General features: G+C 45.3%; 1 protein-coding gene across 1 annotated transcript in view; it reads left to right on the forward strand.

The window, feature by feature from the left end:
- Positions 1–13352: 13352 nt before the first annotated feature.
- The window catches only part of LOC120993954 (poly(U)-specific endoribonuclease-D-like), a 32068-nt gene continuing 23389 nt past the window's right edge, over positions 13353–22031 (forward strand). The window contains exon 1 of the mRNA XM_040422416.1: positions 13353–13368. Within this exon, the coding sequence (XP_040278350.1) occupies positions 13353–13368 (16 nt within the window). The remainder of the gene's footprint in view (positions 13369–22031) is intronic.

Consider the following 22031-nt stretch of genomic DNA (forward strand, 5'->3'; position numbering starts at 1 on the left):
GGGTCACACCAGACCATTTTGTATAGATCTATACCTTTGTGAGACCTAGTGACCAGGGCCACTACCTTTTAACGAATTCTCTCCCAAATACCCCCAGTAGCCTAGCGGTCCGTGCCGGCTGCCTCTTTCCCTCCTGCTGCCATGCGCCGTGCTGACAAGCGTGGGCAGGAGGTAGCTTAACTGTTGTATCTGTGCTCCATGCCAGAGCTTACTACCTGTCTCTGTGCTCCATGCCAGAGCTGGAGAGCTGTACTGGTTTGTTAGGGCTTGCATGGGTGTGTCTCTCCTCCCTTGTGAGGCAGCACATGCATGCGCTCCGTCTCCCCAGCCTATGGTTGGATTGCAGGAAGTATTTAAAAGCGCCTCCTGCCTCAGGAAGATGCCTGAGTAACTCATGGTCACTAGCTTGTCTAGTTCCTAGTGTAAGGTGTTTTTGGAGTTCTGCTTTTCTGTGTACCAGACCCTGCTTTTGGATTTATCAGATTTTGCTTGTTTGTCGCCTGCCTCTGACCTTGGACTTCGTTTACGGACTTTGCTTGATTGCTGCCTGCCCTGACTTTGGACTTTTTGACCACGTACTTCCCCTCGGTGCTTGCACCGGTATCTTTGACTCACCCGGTCAGCTGCCACTGACTCTGGGGCTGCCCTGGAGTGGCACCTGGCAACCACCCTAACGGCCCAAGCCTATCCTCACCATCAGAGGCTCTAGTGAAGACCAGGTAGTTACTTAGTCACTCCTCTCCAGTATAGACAATCAGTGGTGCAGTGGGTCCACACCCGCTTGCATAACAGTTTGCTCAGGCCATGGACCCCGCTGATATGAACCCTCCCAGTCTCACCAGTTACACCAGGAGTTGGCCCAACAGCATGAGTGCCAGGATCAAATCCTGTCCTATTTACATAATGTAAATATGCGTATAAATGACCTGATGTCTGCTAACCCAGCATCATCGGGTCCCTCTGCCGTGGTTACCAGGATCTGGACCTTGCCTTTCAGTTCCTCCATGTTTCAATGGTGACCCTAAGCAGTGCCGGGGGTTCATAAATCAATGCACCCTTCATTTTAAACTCTTGCCTCACCAATTTGCCTCGGACTGAGCCAAAGTGGCTTTTCTTATGTCACACCTTGCTGGAGAGGCACTGGCCTGGATCAACCCTCTCTGGGAAAGGAACGGCCCAGTCATAATGGATCTAAAGGCCTTCCTAGAAGCCTTCCGCAGGGTGTTCGATCTGCCAGGATGCACCACCTCAGCCGCATCCTCTATACTGCGGTTGCATCAAGGGAGCCAATACGTGGGCCAGTATGCAGTCCAGTTCCGTACACTGGCCTCTGAACTAGGCTGGAATAATGAGGCTCTCGTGGCTACTATTTGGGAATGTCTCTGTTGGAAAATTAAGGATGAGCTGGCCGGACAGGATGTTCCTTCTACCTTGGATGATATCGTCTCCCTGGCTACTCAAATTGATTTGCGGTTCCAGGAATGTGCCAGTGAGGTGGCATGTGAGAGACCTTTTCTCCTGGCATCTTCCCTTCAGCAAGCTCCTACCCCTCAGCCTTCCATGTTGTCTGCAGCTCCATAGCCCATGCAGGTCAACCGAGTCAGGCTGACTGAACAGGAACGTGATCACTGCGGTGCTAAAGGACTTTGTTTCTATTGTGGTGGTTCTAATAATTTTCTCTGTGCTTTTTCCCTGAAGCTGGGAAACTCCCGAGCCAAGGGTCTGTTGGAGAGGCAACCCTAGGTAAAGATAATTCCTCTCTACCCCTGACTCTGCCGGCAACTTTGTCATTTGGATATAATCGATTCATGGAGACGGCTCTTCTGAATTCCAGATCGGCAGGAAATTTCCTGCCGCAAGCCACAGTGGATCGATATCGTATTCCAGTCCGACGCCTGCAGAGACCATTGATGGTGTCATCTGTCGATGTAAGGGCTCTATCTGAGTCCGTACAATTTACTACAGAACCTGTGAAACTACAGGTGGGAGCTCTCGATACTGAAGAGATTTTGTTCTTGATTCTTCCAAGTCTGTATCATCCCCTCCTTTTGGGACTACCATAGCTCTGTATCCATGGATCTATTCTTGATTGGAAGTCCGGAGAGGTGCTTCGTTGGGGACAGTCCTGCCTAGGAAAATGTCTCTCCTGTTCAGCCTGCTGGGTTACCCCAGGTACCACCAAATCTGGAAGATCTGCCTACAGCATATCACGCCTATGCCGACATCTTCGATAAGAAAGAGGCTGAGATGCTACCTCCTCAAAGGCCATATCACTGCCTTATTGACTTGGTTCTGGGTTCCTTGCCTCCTCGTGGATGCATCTATCCCCTGTCACCAGCAGAGACTCAGTCCATGTCTGAGTATATAAAGGAGAACCTCGACAGATGATTTATCCGCAAATTTTCCACTCTGGCTGGTGCAGGTTTCTTCTTTGTGAAGAAGAAAGATGGCTCCCTACGTCCATGCATCGACTACAGGGGCCTTAAACGATTACTGTAAAAAATAAGTACCCTCTTCCCCTAATTCCTGAATTGTCATCTTCAGAGATTTGCTATATTTCTGTGTTGCGGTGTACCTAGATGATATCCTTGTTTTTTCTCCAGATTTGGTTACTCACCGGAGGCAGTTTTGTCTGGTTCATTAAAGGTTAAGAGAAAATCGTCTGTACGCCAAGGTAGAGAAATGTTCCTTTGAGCAGTCTTCTCTTCCATTCCTAGGATACATATTATCTGATACTGGCCTGCAGATGGATCCCGAGAAGCTGTAAGCGATTTTAAAGTGGGCTCGTCCTTCAGGTTTAAAAGCAAGTTCCTGGGATTCGCCAACTACTATCGCCAGTTCTTGACGCGTAAGGGAGCAAATCCTAAGAATTGGACAGTTGAGGCTGAATCAGCCTTCCAAGCCTTGATGCAGGCCTTTTCTGCGGTTCTCCATCGCCCTGATGCTAACAAGCAGTTTTGTCTTGAGGTGGATGCATTGTCTCTTGGAGCTGGGGGGGTGCTTTCACAAAAAGCTTCCTCCGGTAAGATGGTAACCTGTGGTTTCTTCTCCAAGGCCTTCTCTGCTCCTGAGCGCAACTACTTGATTGGGGACAGGCAGTTATTGGCCATCAAAATGGCACTGGAGGAATGGCGTTACCTACTGGAGGGAGCATCTCATCCTGTGGTGATCTACACCGACCACAAAAATCTGACCTATTTGCAGTCTGCACAAAGACTGAATCCTCGTCAAGCCAGATGGTCCTTATTCTTTGCCCGTTTTGATTTCATTCTTCATTTCCATGCTGCAGAGAAGAATGTCAAAGCAGATGCTCTCTCGAGGTCCTTTGATGCTATTGATCGGGAGGAGGAGCCTCTACATATCATCGATCCCGCTAATCTCTCCCTGACCTGTCAAGCTATCTGAGATTCCATCTGGGAAGACTTTTGTTGCAGAGTCTCTCAGAAGGCAGGTCTTACTATGGGCTATTCATCTAAAGTGGCGGGTCATGCCAGTCAGCGAAAGACCTTCAGATTTATCGCGCAAAATAGGACTTCCAAACAATGTCCAGCTGGCCTTCTGCTTCCTTCCTTTTGCAACAAGGGGTTATCTGACCAGCAGCAAATGTTTATAATACTCACCTCTCCAAAGCCTCACTTATACAGTGCAGAAGCTCCCCCTGGTCTTTGACTACAAGTCGCAGGTAAGTGACCGCTGCAGCCAATATCAGTGTCCTCAGCAATAATATTACCAGCTTCACTATTCAGCGATGGGGGCCATGATCCATGATGTAGTATGGGACAAGACCATTGAGGCTGCAGTGGTCACTGGTTATGATAACCTTTGACCTCAAACTACAACACACAACATTGGAGCTATTGAAGAATACATAATTATGATGGAGGCACTCTCCCCTGTCTCTTCATACCCCTGTAGTGATTAATGGGCACTGTCAGCAGTTAGTACAACCCATGTACTGTATGCATTAGGCAGTCGGGAACAGGTTAAATTACTAGATGATGAGGCTGGGCTAATGATTTGATTAATGTGGAGTCATATTATTTTTTATTTATTGGACATCCTTACACATCTGATTAAAATTATCTGCTACTTTTACAAAAAAAATTAATGATCCCCCCCAAATCCCTCCCTTCATGTGATTCGGTGATAATGTTGAAAACACCCTAACGGCCAGTGCCAGGGTTGCCAATCAGCCATCACTTTTCGAAAACCATAATGATAAATATTATAAGTAATACATGTCTATAGCTCAATATACTGATAATAACTCATTACCAGCATTTACTATGAGCTGTAAAATGATGATAATTACCACCAAAATAATCTAGTCAAGTACCACAAGCCTCAAAGGAACATGGACACAGGAAAAAAGTTGTCTATTTTTACAGACGGTCCAGACATTTCTGGACAGTTGGCATCCCTGGCCAGTGCAGCACTCCCTGGTGTAATTAGGTTGTGGGCACTTCCTGGATAACGTGCCATACATTTAGCACATGATTCTAGCCCAGTTAAAACCTGGTGTACTGTATATACATCGATGGTCGAATATTTAAAGATTGCATCCGATTGTGGGCACTATTGCCGCTGGGTGGCTGTTGTTTTAAATAGCAGACACCCGGGGCTAATGTATGCGATTGACGATAACATCGATCGCACACATATATCCCCTCAGATGCCAAGATCAAATGTGACCATGGCATCTGTGAGGATTAAAACCAGGAGCCGCACTCTGAGACATGCACCGATTCCCTGTAGAGAGGATTGGGGGAGCCGGATGGTGTGTGCGCAGCCTCGGTCCCCCTGAATAATCCAAAGCTGACGCACATAAGTTGGAGAGTCTGCCTGTTGGAGGGCTGTATAGGAACACAGTGAAATTCTCATAGACTGAGAGAAGCAATAAAAATTGTGTGGGGGGGGGGGGTTTAAAAATATTAACAAAATAAAAAAAAATTACATTTCCTACAAAATACATAGCCCTCACATGGCTATGTGAATGGAAAAATAAAAAAAAGTTATGGCTTTGGCAAGGCTGGGAGTAAAAAATGAAAATGAAAAAAAAAAAAAGGAAAATCGGCTGGTCTCCTATTCTCAAAGTTCTCTATTAATATACTTGTTCACCTTCTTGTTGTCGCTGTATCTCATCTACATGATGAGGATTTCATTTCCCGTTCCCATCCTATTGTAATGAGATAATGTTATTTACCTAATGTTATGGCTGATCGGTGTACATTACGACTTTCAGCAAACCTTTTTCTGTATGGAATTAAAAACAGAATTTTCTATACAAAATCTGTAGAGAGGTTGCCATATACAGTTTAAAGAGGACCTTTCACCGATCCTGACATTGTGAACTAAGTATCATGCCATATACAGCGGCGCCCAGGGATCTCCCTGCACTTACTATTATCCCTGGGCGCCGCTCCGTTCTCCCGTTATGTCCTCTGGTATGTTTGGGGACTTGGTTATAGTAAACGGAGACTTAGGGGATTTGGTTATAGTAGGCGGAGTCTGCCCTTGTTCTGCTGGGCGTCTCCTTCTCCTAGGCTGTAGCGCTGGCCAATCGCAGCGCAGAGCTCACAGCCTGGGAGGTTTTTTTCTCCCAAGCTGTGAGCTCTGCGATGCGATTGGCCAGCGCTACAGCCTAGGAGAAGGAGACGCCCAGCAGAACAAGGGCAGACTGCTCCTACTATAACCAAGTCCCCGAACATACCGGAGGACATAACGGAAGAACGGAGCGGCGCCCAGGGATAATGGTAAGTGCAGTGAGCCGCTGTATATGTCATGATACTTAGTTCACAATGTCAGGATCGGTGAAAGGTCCTCTTTAAGCTTTAAAGCATTGTATTTCCATCTGGACAGTTATAGCATATCCACAGAATACACCTTACATTTCTGATAGGTGTGCTTTGCTATTTCTGTAAGTCCCATAGAAATGAATGGAGAGAGCCATGCAAGCGCAGCCACTACTCCATTTCTACTGGCATGAGACAGGGGGCCATTATCAAGACAGGAACAGTCCCCATAGGTGGGAACCACATCTATTGGTATTCTGCCTGGTTGTGAGTGGTAAACTCTGTACACGCAATGGTAGACATAAACACCTACAACAACCTCATAATCCTCAAACAACACCCATAGATCATAGACCATAGATTGCACCACAAAAACAGATCAATGGGACTAATCATAAAATATATAGAAATCTTTATTATTTATTTATATAATCAAAATTCATAATATTAATCAGACATTGGAAAGAAGGACGACACGACAATTTGATACAGAAAAATACATGGGGCACAGTACCAGACAATGTCCATCAGAATCATTATTGTAACATCAATGTGGCTCTAAGAATACACTGTCCTATGAGGGAATATCTCTCAATAAAAGCCTACTATGATATTAATGGGCAGTGCAACAGACCAACAATTTAAAAGGCTGCCTTGAAAGAGTGAAAATACATGCAATTAAATAAGTAATAGCACCTAGATATACAGTACAGACCAAAAGTTTGGACACACCTTCTCATTCAAAGAGTTTTCTTTATTTTCATGACTATGAAAATTGTAGATTCACACTGAAGGCATCAAAACTATGAATTGACACATGTGGAATTATATACATAACAAACAAGTGTGAAACAACTGAAAATATGTCATATTCTAGGTTCTTCAAAGTAGCCACCTTTTGCTTTCATTACTGCTTTGCACACTCTTGGCATTCTCTTGATGAGCTTCAAGAGGTAGTCCCCTGAAATGGTTTTCACTTCACAGGTGTGCCCTGTCAGGTTTATTAAGTGGGATTTCTTATCTTATAAATGGGGTTGGGACCATCAGTTGCGTTGAGAAGTCAGGTGGATACACAGCTGATAGTCCTACTGAATAGACTGTTAGAATTTGTATTATGGCAAGAAAAAAGCAGCTAAGTAAAGAAAAATGAGTGGCCATCATTACTTTAAGAAATGAAGGTCAGTCAGTCAGCCGAAAAATTGGGAAAAACTTTGAAAGTAAGGGCTATTTGACCATGAAGGAGAGTGATGGGGTGCTGCGCCAGATGACCTGGCCTCCACAGTCACCGGACCTGAACCCAATCGAGATGGTTTGGGGTGAGCTGGACCGCAGAGTGAAGGCAAAAGGGCCAACAAGTGCTAAGCATCTCTGGGAACTCCTTCAAGACTGTTGGAAGACCATTTCAGGTGACTACCTCTTGAAGCTGATCAAGAGAATGCCAAGAGTGTGCAAAGCAGTAATCAAAGCAAAAGGTGGCTACTTTGAAGAACCTAGAATATGACATATTTTTCAGTTGTTTCACACTTGTTTGTTATGTATATAATTCCACATGTGTTAATTCATAGTTTTGATGCCTTCATAGTCATGAAAATAAAGAAAACTCTTTGAATGAGAAGGTGTGTCCAAACTTTTGGTCTGTACTGTATATATCAGGTACAGTCAGGTCCATAAATATTGGTACATCGACACAATTCTAACATTTTTAGCTCTACACACCACCACAATGGATTTGAAATGAAACGAACAAGATGTGCTTTACCTGCAGACTGTCAGCTTTAATTTAAGGGTATTTACATCCAAATCAGGTGAACGGTGTAGGGATTACAACAGTTTGCATATGTGCCTCCCACTTGTTAAGGGGCCAAAAGTATTGGGACAATTGGCTTCTCAGCTGTTCCGTGGCCAGGTGTATGTTATTCCCTCATTATCCCAATTACAATGAGCAGATAAAAGGTCCAGAGTTCATTTCAAGTGTGCTATTTGTATTTGGAATCTGTTGCTGTCAACTCTCAAGATGAGATACAAAGAGCTGTCACTATCAGTGAAGCAAGCCATCATTAGGCTGAAAAAACAAAACAAACCCATCAGACAGATAGCAAAAACATTAGGCGCGGCCAAAACAACTGTTTGGAACATTCTTAAAAAGAAGGAACGCACCGGTGAGCTCAGCAACACCAAAAGACCCGGAAGACCACAGAAAACAATGGGGTGGATGACCGAAGAATTATTTCCCTGGTGAAGAAAACACCCTTCACAACAGTTGGCCAGGTCAAGAACACTCTCCAGGAGGTAGGTGTATGTGTGTCAAAGTCAACAATCAAGAGAAGACTTCACCAGAGTGAATACAGAGGCTTCACCACAAGATGGAAACCATTGGTGAGCCTCAAAAACAGGAAGGCCAGATTACAGTTTGCCAAACGACATCTAAAAAAGCCTTCACAGTTCTGGAACAACATCCTATGGACAGATAAGACCAAGATCAACTTGTACCAGAGTGATGGGAAGAGAAGAGTATGGAGAAGGAAAGGAACTGCTCATGATCCTAAGCATACCACCTCATCAGTGAAGCATGGTGGTGGTAGTGTCATGGCGTGGGCATGTATGGCTGCCAATGGAACTGGTTCTCTTGTATTTAATGATGATGTGACTCCTGAAAAAAGCAGCAGGATAAATTCTGAAGTGTTTCGGGCAATATTATCTGCTCATAATTAGCCAAATGCTTCAGAACTCATTGGACAGTGCTTCACAGTGCAGATGGACAATGACCCAAAGCATACTACAAAAGCAACCAAAGAGTTTTTTAAGGGAAAGAAGTGAAATGTTATGCAATGGCCAAGTCAATCACCTGACCTGAATCCGATTGAGCATGCATTTCACTTGCTGAAGACAAAACTGAAAGGAAAATGCCCCAAGAACAAGCAGGAACTGAAGGCAGTTGCAGTAGAGGCCTGGCAGAGCATCACCAGGGATGAAACCCAGCATCTGGTGATGTCTATGCGTTCCAGACTTCAGGCTGTAATTGACTGCAAAGGATTTGCAACCAAGTATTAAAAAGTGAAAGTTTGATTTATGATTATTATTCTGTCCCACTAGTTTTGGTCCCTTAACAAGTGGGAGGCACATATGCAAACTGTTGTAATTCCTACACAGTTCACCTGATTTGGATGTAAATACCCTCAAATTAAAGCTGACAGTCTGCAGTTAAAGCACGTCTTGTTCGTTTCATTTCAAATCCATTGTGGTGGTGTTTAGAGCCAAAAATGTTAGAATTGTGTCGATGTCCCAATATTTATGGACCTGACTGCATATTGAACTAGATAAACATGTGTGCTATTCAATATTATATCAGTCCTAATCCACAGCCTATATGCACGTCATATCTTTATATATCCATTCCCTAGGTATAGACATGACCACTAAAACATACCCAGAGTCAAAATGCACAGAGACTGGAATATCGTCTCACATACTGACACCTCCACACGTGTTTCGCCTCACCGGGTTTGGTCAGGAGGTGGTTAGGTAAATAAAATGAGGGGTATTTATACAGGAGGGAAAGGCTGGTAACAACTTAATTCCTAGATAGGATCACATGAAGAGTATCAGCGGCGGCGCGACACCATCTTTCAGCGCATCCCCACATCAACATTGTGCATGCGCGGCGCATACAGTGACGTGGAACGGTGCGCATCCAGAGGGAGCCCGACAGCGCATGCACTGAGTCGCGTCTTTGATATAATCATGTGATCGGATATTCAAAGGAGACTCATGTGATATGATCTTACACAGGGGGTAGTATTTGTACGAAAAGATTGTATATGAGCGACATCCCAGTTTCAAAAATACATGACCGTAACCATATACCATATTTTTATGATGGTTTCAATAAAATACACTTACGTGTATTTTATAAATATGACCACATGGTCAAAAAAACAATAGACATGGCTATTACAAATGACAAATAATTAATTAACTCCCATGATCGTGAGACAAATAAATAAAATGCATGATCATGTAATATAAAATCTTATAGCACAAATAATTTGAGATTTTCCTAGCCTGTGACGGAAAATATTGATTATATGAAGACAGGAGGCGAGTATCTTATGCATTAATCCTTCTTTATTAATGCTCACAGCAGAAAAAGTATTGTTCAATTTTAACGTAAATAAACAGAAAAGAAAAGAAAACTGTAGGGACTACACTTCCCAGCAGCCCTTGGTCGTAGCCACTCCCATCCTAGACTCTATAAAAGGACTGCTCTCACTTATCTCTTCCTCTTTCTTCGTGTAAGTCCCAGATATCGAAACCAGGTCTATCTCTGAACTTCGTCGTTATCTGACAAACTCTTCGGCCAGCCGGCCTAACATCTCCGTATCGGAAAATGGTTGTGTCGACAGCAACTGGTCCCAACGGGGACAAACCAACAGAACCAATTCGACCAACTGGTCGTCCGGAAGGTTGAGCATCATTCGATCAACAGGTCGTCTGCATGCCGCTGTCGTGACCTTGTTCAATAACCTGAAATAAAATGTAGAATCGTGAAAAGGGTTGGGTAGGGAGGGAAGATACTCGCCTCCTGTCTTCATATAATCAATATTTTCCGTCACAGGCTAGGAAAATCTCAAATTATATATCAGACAGGAGGCTCATATCTTATGCAAGTTCAAAGCTTAACACATTAGCATCTTAACAAGATTATAATAATAAATAAATGTAATCATCCTAAGACTGACATGGAGACATGATCCTCCGGTCTGAAATAGAAGAGGCGAAAGACTGTCTCGGAAGACCAGTCGGCCGCCATTAAAAGGTCTGTGAGAGAGCCCCCTGTCATGACCACCTTAGTAGCCATGGCACCTCTGGAGGAGTGTGCCCCAAACAGGGTAATGTCTATGCCCGCCATTGCCATGGCCGATCTAACCCACCGCGCCAGAGTGGCGGGGATGACCGGGTGATGTGGTCTTACGTAGGATATCAGAAGTTGAGACAGCCCCTGGGGTCGTAGTTCCGTAGTGCGAGTCTCGTAGGCCTGTAGGCATCTAACCACGCAGAGCCGTGGATGTGCAGGAAAATAGGGATAAAACACCGATTGTAGGCCCGTCTTGGTTCTACGGACCACCGTGAATTTCACGCCCTGCGGTGAGAACTGGCGTCTGGAAATGTCCAATGCCCTAACGTCTGAGACGCGTTTGATGGATATTAGGCATAGGAGGACTGTTAGCTTAAACGACAATAATTTGAGGGGCAAGGTATCATTGTCCTCCCAGCTTGAGAACATATCTAAAACCTTGGAGACATCCCAGGTAGACTGGTACTTAGGGCGAGGGGGTCGTTTGAATCTAATGCCTCGTAAGAGTCTACAAATCAGCGGATGTCTGCCGATTGGGAGAGAATTTACAGGGTAGTGGTAAGCTGATATGGCTGACCTGTAAATATTTAGCGAGCTATATGATTTGCCGGATCCGAAAGAATCCGCCAAGTAGTTCACTATGACCGTCACAGGGGCATGTATGGGATCAACCTGCCGTTGATCACACCAACGTACCCAGAGCCTCCAGGCTGATCGATATGCCGATCGAGTCCCGGGGGCCCAGGCCAGGGCGAGGAGATCTCTAGCCGAGTTTGAAAGGTCATCGTGTGCTCTTGGCACCCCGAAACCAACCACGCCAGGAGAATCAGTGTGCCCTCCTCTACCAGAGGATGTAAGCCTTTGGTCGGGTGGGAGAGAATGTGTGGGAGCGGAGGCAGAAGCCTGGGGTAGTCCAAGGCTAGTTCCAGCAGGAGAGGGAACCATGGTTGCGCTGGCCACCATGGGGTGATCAATACGACCGTCGCCCTCTGGTTCGCAATCTGCAGCAGTACCTTGGGGATCATGGAGAATGGGGGAAACGCGTAATGCGTCTCCCCCGTCCAGGAGTGTCGGAAAGCGTCCACCGCTGCTGACCCTGGGTCCGGCCTCCAACTGAAGAATCGGGGTAGTTGGTGATTGAGGCGAGAAGCGAACAGATCTATGCCCAGGGGACCCCAAAGTAAGTTCAGCCTGACGAAGGTTGGACGGTACAAGCGCCAATCGCTGGAGTCGATGAGGTAGCGGGAATTCCAGTCTGCTACAGAGTTGGAAATGCCCGGAATGTACTCCGCCATGGGGGTGATGTTGCGAGACAGACAGAAGTGCCAAATCTCTGAGGCAATATCTGCTAGAATTTTGGATCTGGTGCCTCCCAAGCGGTTGATGTATTGTACCGCTGCAATATTGTCCATGCGTAGTAAGACGCAACAATTGGATCTTTCCGCCAGAAAGCTCTGTACAGCAAATAAGGCCGCTGAAAGTTCCAGCGCGTTGATGTGTAAGAGGGTTTCGTCCCTGGACCAGGTCCCTCCCGTCGAGGTCTCTCCCAAGCGAGCTCTCCAGCCTCGGCGACTCGCGTCCGACTCTATGATGATGTCCGGGCGGGAGTTGAAAATCGTTTTGCCATTCCACTCGACGGCGTGTCGAAGCCACCATTGCAGTTCGACTTTGGCCTCTGTAGAGAGCAGTATCACGTCCGCGTACCGGAGACCCTGACGCAGATGGAGGATCTTCAGTCTCTGGAGGGCTCTGTAATGGAGAGGGGCCGGAAAGATGGCTTGAATGGAGGCCCCCAGCAGGCCTACCAGACGTGCCAGGATGCGTAACGATAAGTAACCCTTGCGTAGTATCGCTCTGATCTCTTTGCGGATCCGAGCCAACTTTGCGTTGGGCAGGCGGAGAACAGCCTGGTTGGTGTCTACCAGGAAGCCTAGGAATTCCATCTCTTGCGCCGGAATAAGAACCGACTTTTCTTGATTGATCAAGAAGCCTAGACTCTGTAATAGGTTGATCGTCCAATCCATGTGACGATAAGCTAGAGTTTTGGAGCATGCTATGACGAGAATATCGTCTAAGTAAATAATCAGCCGTACGCCCCTGCTCCTCAGTGATGCCACTACTGGTTTCAGGATTTTTGTGAAACACCATGGGGCGGATGAAAGGCCGAACGGCAGGCATGAAAATTGCCAAGTGCGCCCCCACCATCTGAAACGGAATAGGTGTTGGGAGTCCTGATGCATGGGGACGGTGAGATATGCGTCTTTCAGATCCACCTTTACCAGCCAGTCCCCCGGCTGGAGGAGATCTCGGAGGCAATGAATCCCCTCCATCTTGAAATGTCGATAAGCGACATGTTGGTTTAAATCCCGCAGATTTATGACGGGGCGGTAGCCCCCTCCCTTCTTCTTGACTAAGAAGAGATTGCTGATAAAGCCTGGGGAGGAAGGGTCGACTTCGATCACTGCTCGTTTGGATATCAATTCTCGGAGTTCGTTGTCTATCAGAGCAACGTTTTCTTCCGCAAATTGAATCGGGGTTGGTAGGATACCTAGGTTTGGTGGTGACATCAGTTCTATGTGGAACCCTGCAACTGTGTTTAATATCCATGTATCTGCCGTAATCGCAGACCAAGCGTGGATAAAAAACATTAGACGTCCCCCAACAGGTGTGTGAGGTAGTGGAGTGTATGCGGTACTCACCGGAGTATGGGCGGGAGCGAGGGTATCCTCTGTGGGCGCGTCCTCTCCACGGTCTACCACGGGGTGGGAAAAAAGGTGCTGGTTGCGCCGTTGTGGTATATGGAGGGGGAGCCTGAGCATATTGTGGTTGGGCCGGTCTGTGGAACGGTTTGCCGTTGTTATTGCGGCCGGTAGAACGACCCCTACTTCTACCGGCCCGGGGAAAAACTCTAGAATTTCCGGTTCTCTTAAGTGATGTCTGAGCCTTGTCGAGGCTGTTGAAAAGCCCCACAAACTTGTTTATGTCCTTGACTAGGGACTCCCCCAAACAGCATCCCCTCGGCCGCGGGGCCTGGCTCTGTTTCGGCTAAATGTGCTAATTGCGGGTCAAGCCGCATTAGGATGGAACGTCTGCGTTCGATGGAGCAGACGGTGTTGGCGCTGCCCACCAAGCAGATGGCCCTTTGGGCCCACCCACGTAGTTGGGTTAAGTCGACCGTCTGGTCGTTTGTCACAGCTGTTCTGACAAGTTGAGGATCTTAGTTAGTGGTCCAAATAGGTCGAGGATCCGATCCTGTATGGACTTAAACGATCGGTCTATCCCCTTTTTGGGGAATTTTCCCGTCTTCATTAAATATTTGGAAAGAATGGGGTCAATGTCTGGTGTCATGACCACTTTCCTTGGGATATGCGGTCGAGGGCATTCCGCCCGTAATTTGTTACGGTTTGATCGCTCAAGTGACCTACGTGCCCAGAACTCCACGTACTGGGACACGTGGGGGTAACGGGGACCACTCTCCAGAACGGGGGGTGGGAGATGGCATCTGGGTTGAACAAAGGTTCCTCCCAGAGCATCAATAATTTCTTTGCCTGGTTATCAGGGGGTGGCGTCGTGTAGGATCGCCAATGCCCCAGCATCCTCTTCTTCGTCATATTCAGACTCGGAGACTCCGGATCCGTCCGACTCATCGGATGAATCCTCGTCTGACTCTATAACGTAAGAGTCTGGTTTGGGCCCGTTTAGCGGAGCCGTGCCTCTTAGTTGACTCCCTGAGGCCCAGGGGTTGAAAAGAGTCTGCAGGATGCTTGGGGGTGGCAGTCCGTGAGGGGAGCTGCTCTATGCATATTGTTTGCTTCCCCTGCCGGGGAGTCATGTGCCAGCAATGCATGTTTCCTCTTATGCAAGGATTTGCCGCCTTTCATGCGCGGCTCACCGTCTTGTGGCGGCGGTAACGGGGCAGGGATTCTGGCCTGCTGCGTATCGGGTTTTGTGATAGCTGCAGCCAGTGCCGCTTGCACTGATTTATTAATAATGTCCTGCAATTGGACAGGGCTCAGAAGTTGAGCTGAGCCCAGCATCAACTCATCATCATGGGTAGTGATGGGGCCCCCTTCTGCCATAGTGATACAGAGATATTTTAATGTTCTGGCACTGTCAGGTGAGGGAATAGTTTGGTATATATTTTAATTTACCTAAATCAAAAGATAAGCAGCTCACTAGCTATCTAGATCAGGCTCCTACCTCCGACCACTGGCGTTGACTGGCCTGCGGTGGGAGGTGGAGCTAGTGAGATGGATTTCCTATTGGTTGTTGGCTGAGAGGGGGCGGTCCGGAGGTCCGCCCCTCCGTGTCCTGCTTAGCCGCGATTGGGCTGCGTGTCCGTCTGTCTGAGAAAAAGAGCGCGAAGGGAGCGGGAGCGCGCGCGCACGTAGTAGGCGCGGCTCCTGTGAAGAGGAAGCCGCGCCCGATTACAGCAGTCGAATGCCCGAGCGAGATGACGCTTAGCAAGATGGCGTCATCTCGCGAGAATGCGGGCTCCGTGAGGGGATATAGGATCGGAACCCCGGAGGGGAGAATAGCGTCCGCACGGTCCGGGTACCAATCAAAGGTTAGGACAACTGTAAGGGGGGGATATACGGTCGTTGGTGACAGTATCCGCCCTAATTCCGTAAACAGTGTGAGGCAGCTATGAAGTAGCAGCAAACGGGAGAGGGGGAAAACGAAAAAGGGGGGGGGGGGGGGGCCCCGCTTGCGAATCCCGAAATTAGGAATAAATTAAGGATAAAGCATAGCAAGTAGTAGAACGATGTCTACTAGCATACAGTATAAACAATAGTGCTAAAATGAATCGTAGTACTTATCTGTCCTATGCCGTGAGCAGAAAGAAAGAGGAAGAGATAAGTGAGAGCAGTCCTTTTATAGAGTCTAGGATGGGAGTGGCTACGACCAAGGGCTGCTGGGAAGTGTAGTCCCTACAGTTTTCTTTTCTTTTCTGTTTATTTACGTTAAAATTGAACAATACTTTTTCTGCTGTGAGCATTAATAAAGAAGGATTAATGCATAAGATATGAGCCTCCTGTCTGATATATAATCACACATGATTAATTAAATCCCATAATCATGATACTGATAAAAATCAATCCATAATATAAGATCTCATAACGCAAATACACAACCCTGTATAGAAAATTCACTAATAATATAGATAGTTCATTATTTTGATATGAATTACTATTGTTGGGATTATTTAGTGCTACACACGTCATAAGGCCCAAAAATTTTGCAAAAATCATCATGTAAATATCAGAAATGTGTAACAAAGTTGTGGAAAAAACAAAACAAAAAATTCATAAATTAATAATCATGTACCAAAAATTGTGTATTACAAAACAAACCAATTCCTATGTGCAAGTGACACATGAGAGATGGAGTAAGCCCATCGGACATTGCTAAAAGCAAGGACCGATGGGTAAAGTACAACTCCCAAGTGGCACAAATATAGTGTACAAAAAGTGCAAGTGCATAAAATCCCCCTTGTAATAAATACTTCATATAAATATTTGAAGCTGTATACAGCAAACAAGGAAGGGGATGGAGTCAGCCCATCAGAAATCGGGAACTAATGGGTGGAGTACATCACCTAAGTTGATAACCCCTTAAGGCCCGGAGGTTGTTGTTTTTTTTTGGGGGGGGGGGGGTGCGTTTTCGTTTTGCGCTCCCTGCCTTCCCAGAGCCATAACTTTTTTATTTGTCTGTTCACATAGCCATATGAGGGCTTGTATTTTTGCGGGATAAGTTGTACTTTCCAACGCCACCATTTAATATTGCATACCATGTAGTGGTAAGCAGGAAAAAAATTCCAAATGGGGTGAAATTGCGAAAAGAAGCAATTCCACCACAGTTTTGCAGGTTTTTTATTTACGACGTTCGATGTGTGATAAAACTGACCGGTTACTTTTATTCTATAGGTCACTATGAATCCGGCTATACCTTATATGTATAGTTTTTCATGCGTTTTAATAGTGATAAAATAATAAAAATATGGGGGAAAAAAATCTGTTTTATTTTTTCGTCGCCATATTTAGACCCCTATAACTTTTTTGTAATTATGTTTTACGGAGCAGCATGGGGGCTCATTTTTTGTTGGGCAATCTGACCTCTTCATGATACCATTCTGGGGGTGTGTAAGACTTTTTGATCACTTTTTATTTATTTATTTATTTATTTTATTAAATTTGCTGTTTGCCGTATGGGAAATATATTTTTATATTTTTATTTTGGGAAAGTTTTTTTAAATTTATTTATTTAATTTAATTTAATTTTTTTACACTTTTTTATAGTTCCCATAGAGAACTATAACAATCAATCATCTTGCATTGGAAAGTATAATGATTATACTAGTTTCCTGTGAAGCCCTATTACAGGCAAGGGCTCCATAGGAAATACTATGTAGCAGCTGCTTCATACATGCTCCAGCTTCTCCGATCGCCACACGGGGGAGCCGGAGCGCAACCGAGAGTGCGCACTTTCGGTTTCAGCGCGCTCAGATGCTGTGGTCAGGATTGACCACGGCATCTGAGGGGTTAAATGTCCGCGATTGGCATTACTGTTGGTATCGGACATTAGCCGCGGGTGTCTGCTAGAAGAAGCGGGCGGCCACCCGCGGCTATGGCGCCTGCAGCGGGCAGGAGCGGGCGCCATCTTTAAACATCACAAGAACCTATCATAAGGAATATAACTAATCTACTGGTCCCAATATTACAGTCTTCATGATTCTTTCTCTTTCACATTTCCTCTAATGTTCTTTTACTTCTTTGGATCTCATAGTCTTCTTCATACTTTGTACCGTTATAGATCATCCGCCCCATCCAGCTCCAAAAACAAGAAACAACGAAAATGACGAGGGATGGTTCTTGTTATGAGGTTTTTAATCAATTTAGGGGATGTACTCCACCATTAGTTTTCTGTTTCCGATTTCTGATGGGCTGACCTCCACCCCCTTCCTTGTTTGGTGTTTAACAACTTCAAATATTTATATGAAGTATTTATTACAAGGTGATTTTATGCACTTGCACTTTTTGTACATTATATTATTTACTCCATCTCTCATGTGTCACTTAGCACATAGGAATTGGTTTGTTTTGTAATACACAATTTTTGGTACATGATTATTAATTGATTAATTTTTTTGTTTGTTTTTTGCACAATTTTGTTACACATTTCTGATATTTACATGACGATTTTTGCTCAATTTTTGGGCCTTATGACGTGTGTAGCACTAAATAATCCCAACAATAGTAATTCATATCAAAATAATGAACTATCTATGTTACTAGTGAATTTTCTATACAGGATTGTGTATTTGCGTTATGAGATCTTATATTATGGATTGATTTTATCAGTATCATGATTATGGGATTTAATTAATCACATGTGATTATTTGTGCTATAAGATTTTATATTACATGATCATGCATTTTATTTATTATTGGTGTCACGATCATGGGATTTAATTATTTATTTGTGATTTGTATTAGCCATGTCTATTGTTTTTTTGACCATGTGGTCATATTATAAAATAAGTGTATTTTATTGAAACCATCATGAAATATCGATCTTAATCTATAGATATATGGTTACGGTCATGTATTTTTGAAACTGGGATGTCGCTCATATACAATCTTTTCGTACAAATCTACCCCTGTGTAAGATCATATCACATGAGTCTCCTTTGAATATCTGATCACATGATTATATCAAAGACGCGACTCGGCACATGCGCTGTCGGGCTCCCTCTGGATGCGCTCCGTTCCACGTCACTGTATGCGCCGCGAATGCACAATGTTGATGTGGGGATGCGCTGAAAGATTGTGTCCGCCATCATCGCGGAGTCGCGCCGCCGCTGATACTCTTCATGTGATCCTATCTAGGAATTTAGTTGTTACCCGCCTTTCCCTCCTGTATATATACCCCTCATTTTATTTACCTAATCACCTCCTGAACAAGCCCGGTGGGGCGAAACACGTGTCGAGGTGTCAGTAAGTGGGGCGACATTCCAGTCTCTGTGCATTATGACTCTGGGTATGTTTTAGACTTATTATGGTCATGTCTATACCTAGGGATGGATATATAAAGATATGACGTGCATATAGGCTGTGGATTATGACTGATGAAGATATGTGCCATTCAAATTATATCTAGTTTAATACACCTGATATATATATCTAGGGTGCTATTACTTATTTAATTGCGCTTATTTTCGCTCTTTCAAGGCACACCTGCTTTTATCTATGTATAATCTTGGCAGTCTTTTAAACTTGTTGGTCTGTTGCACTGCCCATTAGTATCATAGTAGGCCTTTTATTGAGAGATATTTCCTCATAGGACAGTGTAATTCTTAGAGCCACATTGATGTTACAATAATGATTCTGATGGACATTGTCTGGTATTGTGTCCATGTATTTTTCTGTATCAAATTGTTCATTGTGTCACCCTTCTAAGCAATGGTAGACAGCTGAACTCACTAATATCCCTTAGGTCGTGGTACCAGTTGTATGTGAAGATTCAGTGAGGAGGATACAATGGATATGCTTTGGTAATTTATTCAGTTTACCTTGAGCAAAGACATATAGAGGACATTAGAGGTCAAAACGAAATCCTCTCACCAGCTCTGAGTCTGCTGCAGAAGAAAAACACATCAAGACCAGGCAAACAGAAAATGATGTCACCGGAAGGGAGGAGTAGACAGAGAGCAAATTTAAATGGGAGTTACATAATACATTCAGGAAACCTATAACAAGAATGACCACAGGGTGGCAGCATTACACAGTATGGTAATAATATAATAACACGAATACAGCAATTAATCTTAAATGGAAGAAATAAATGCTGAAACAGCACAATTGGATATTTATGGCCTGTTCTGTGGATGGGCTATAAATGTCCCCTTTAAGACCTTACAGATCCAGTCACATACGTCTTATGGCCTGGCCCTGTAGTAGTGCTAGACAGTAACTGAGTTTTCTGTATATTCTGTATGAATATTCTGAAGAAACACAGGTGCCTTTGACACGGTTATCTATAGGTTAACAGATGTGTCCTACAAATAGCTCCGTACACTGTGATACATATAGACACATTCACAAGTACATGGAAGTTCAAATAACAACATGTTTTACTACATGTACTATAAATATATAGTATATCATCAGATTCATCACATCTGATCTAATTAAATTTGTGATAAACGTTCTACCATTGCGTACTTCCATACACGTGAATGTCAGCTAAACTCAACGATTTTGGCAAGACCGGCCTACCACCCGACCTGTATGGGGGTGTCCCAACTCTCTACAGATGTAGCAGGAAAGAAGTATCAGGCATGGATTTCAGTGTGCCTGATCCTTTGTTTTCATGGCAGATTGGCACATTCCCATCTTTCTTGAGGTCTGTAAGATCGCTTACTGTAGTGAGGGTTTTTCTGTCTTTGTTACTCCAAAGTAACTCTTTGCTACTCCAGTCTTTACTCTTATTACTTGTATTATACCTCTCTCTGTTTACTGTGATCATCATGTGACATCTTTTCTGTGGATGTATGTTTCTTTCCATTATTTGTGTTTTTTATCAATTATGTATTTACAATAAAAATGGTAATTCTTATTACTGTTTGTGGCAGTGTGAATTGTTTTTGAATATAAGCGATTGAACTCAAAGGAAAACTGTAGAATCTGTATGGGACTGTGCTCCCTCTAGTGGTGGCTGCAGGAAAATGCGAAGAATCTATGTTGGGAACAGGAGAAGTCATTCAGCTCTGCAGGGCTGGGACGATGGGCAGGTGAGGGTAGGCGCCTGCCTGGGGCACAACCTCACTACGATAAGTGTTAGCGAGTGTAGGAAGGCGCAAGGGTCCGTCAATGACGGAAGGTACGTGTCACCGAGGTTCCTGGCCTCGGTGAGATAAGAACCAGTAATTTTGTGTGTCAGCGTCAGCTAGTGCTCGCTGACACTGTTTTACTTAGTGTGGCTGTAAAGCCAATCCAGGCCGGTTCTTATTGAGAGCAGCCAAAGAGCAGGGTGGGTGGCTGTTCCCCACGTCCAGACCAAGTTTTGGGATGGGGTTTAAAAACCCAGCCAGCAGCTCAGCTGGGCGTGGAATGAACCTCCAGGTGATAGTGGATCTCTGTGTTTTGGGAGCTGAGGAGTTCTGCCATACTGCAAGGCTGAGAGCTGCCAGCTGGAAGCCAGGCGCCCTATAGCCTGCTGTGGACTGCCCGGTGACGTGTTTTTGAGTTCTGTGGACTTTTGCTGTGTGAATTAGGCCTCACGCACACGACCGTTGTGTGCATCCGTGTCCGTTGTTCCGTTTTCCGGAAAATGCACCGTTGTTCATCCGCGTCAGTGATCCATGTTTCCTGTCCATCAAAAAATATGACCTGTCCTATTTTTTAGATGGACAACGGTTCACGGACCCATTCAAGTCAATGGGTCCGTGAAAAAACACGGATGCATACAAGATTGACATCCGTGTCCGTGATTCGTGGCCGTAGGCTACTTTCACAGAGACGGATCCGCAGATTTGTCTGCATAAAAGCTTTTTCAGAGCTGAGTTTTCACTTCGTGAAAACTCAGATCCGACAGTATATTCTAACACAGAGGCATTCCCATAGTGATGGGGACGCTTCAAGTTAGAATATACTACGAACTGTGTACATGACTGCCCCCTGCTGCCTGGCAGCACCCGATCTCTTACAGGGGGCTGTGATCCGCACAATTAACCCCTCAGGTGCCGCACCTGAGGGGTTAATTGTGCGTATCATAGCCCCCTGTAAGAGATCAGGTGCTGCCAGGCAGGAGGGGGCAGACCCCCCTCCCTCCCTCCCCTGTATTAAATTCATTGGTGGCCAGTGCGGCCTCCCCTCTCCCCCCCCTAATTAAAATCACCCCCCCATCATTGGTGCCTAGTGCGGCCTCCCCTCTGCCCCCCCCCTAATTAAAATCACCTTCCCCCATCATTGGTGGCAGCGGAGAGTTCCGATCGGAGTCCCAGTTTAATCGCTGGGGCTCCGATCGGTTACCATGGCAGCCAAGACGCTACTGCAGTCCTGGCTGCCATGGTTACTTAGCAATAGAAGCATTATACTTACCTGTGATGTCTGTGACCGGCCGGGCGCTCCTCCTACTGGTAAGTGACAGGTCTGTGCTATAAGCAAAGCGCCGCACAGACCTGTCACTTACCAGTAGGAGGAGCACCCGGCCGGTCACAGACATTGCAGGTAAGTATAATGCTTCTATTGCTAAGTAACCATGGCAGCCAGGACTGCAGTAGCGTCTTGCATGCCATAGTAACCGATCGTAGCCCCAGCGATTAAACTGGGACTCCGATCGGAACTCTCTGCTGCCACCAATGATGGGGGGGGGGTGATTTT

This window comes from Bufo bufo, chromosome 3, assembly GCF_905171765.1.
Source record: "Bufo bufo chromosome 3, aBufBuf1.1, whole genome shotgun sequence".
NCBI classification, from domain to species: domain Eukaryota; kingdom Metazoa; phylum Chordata; class Amphibia; order Anura; family Bufonidae; genus Bufo; species Bufo bufo.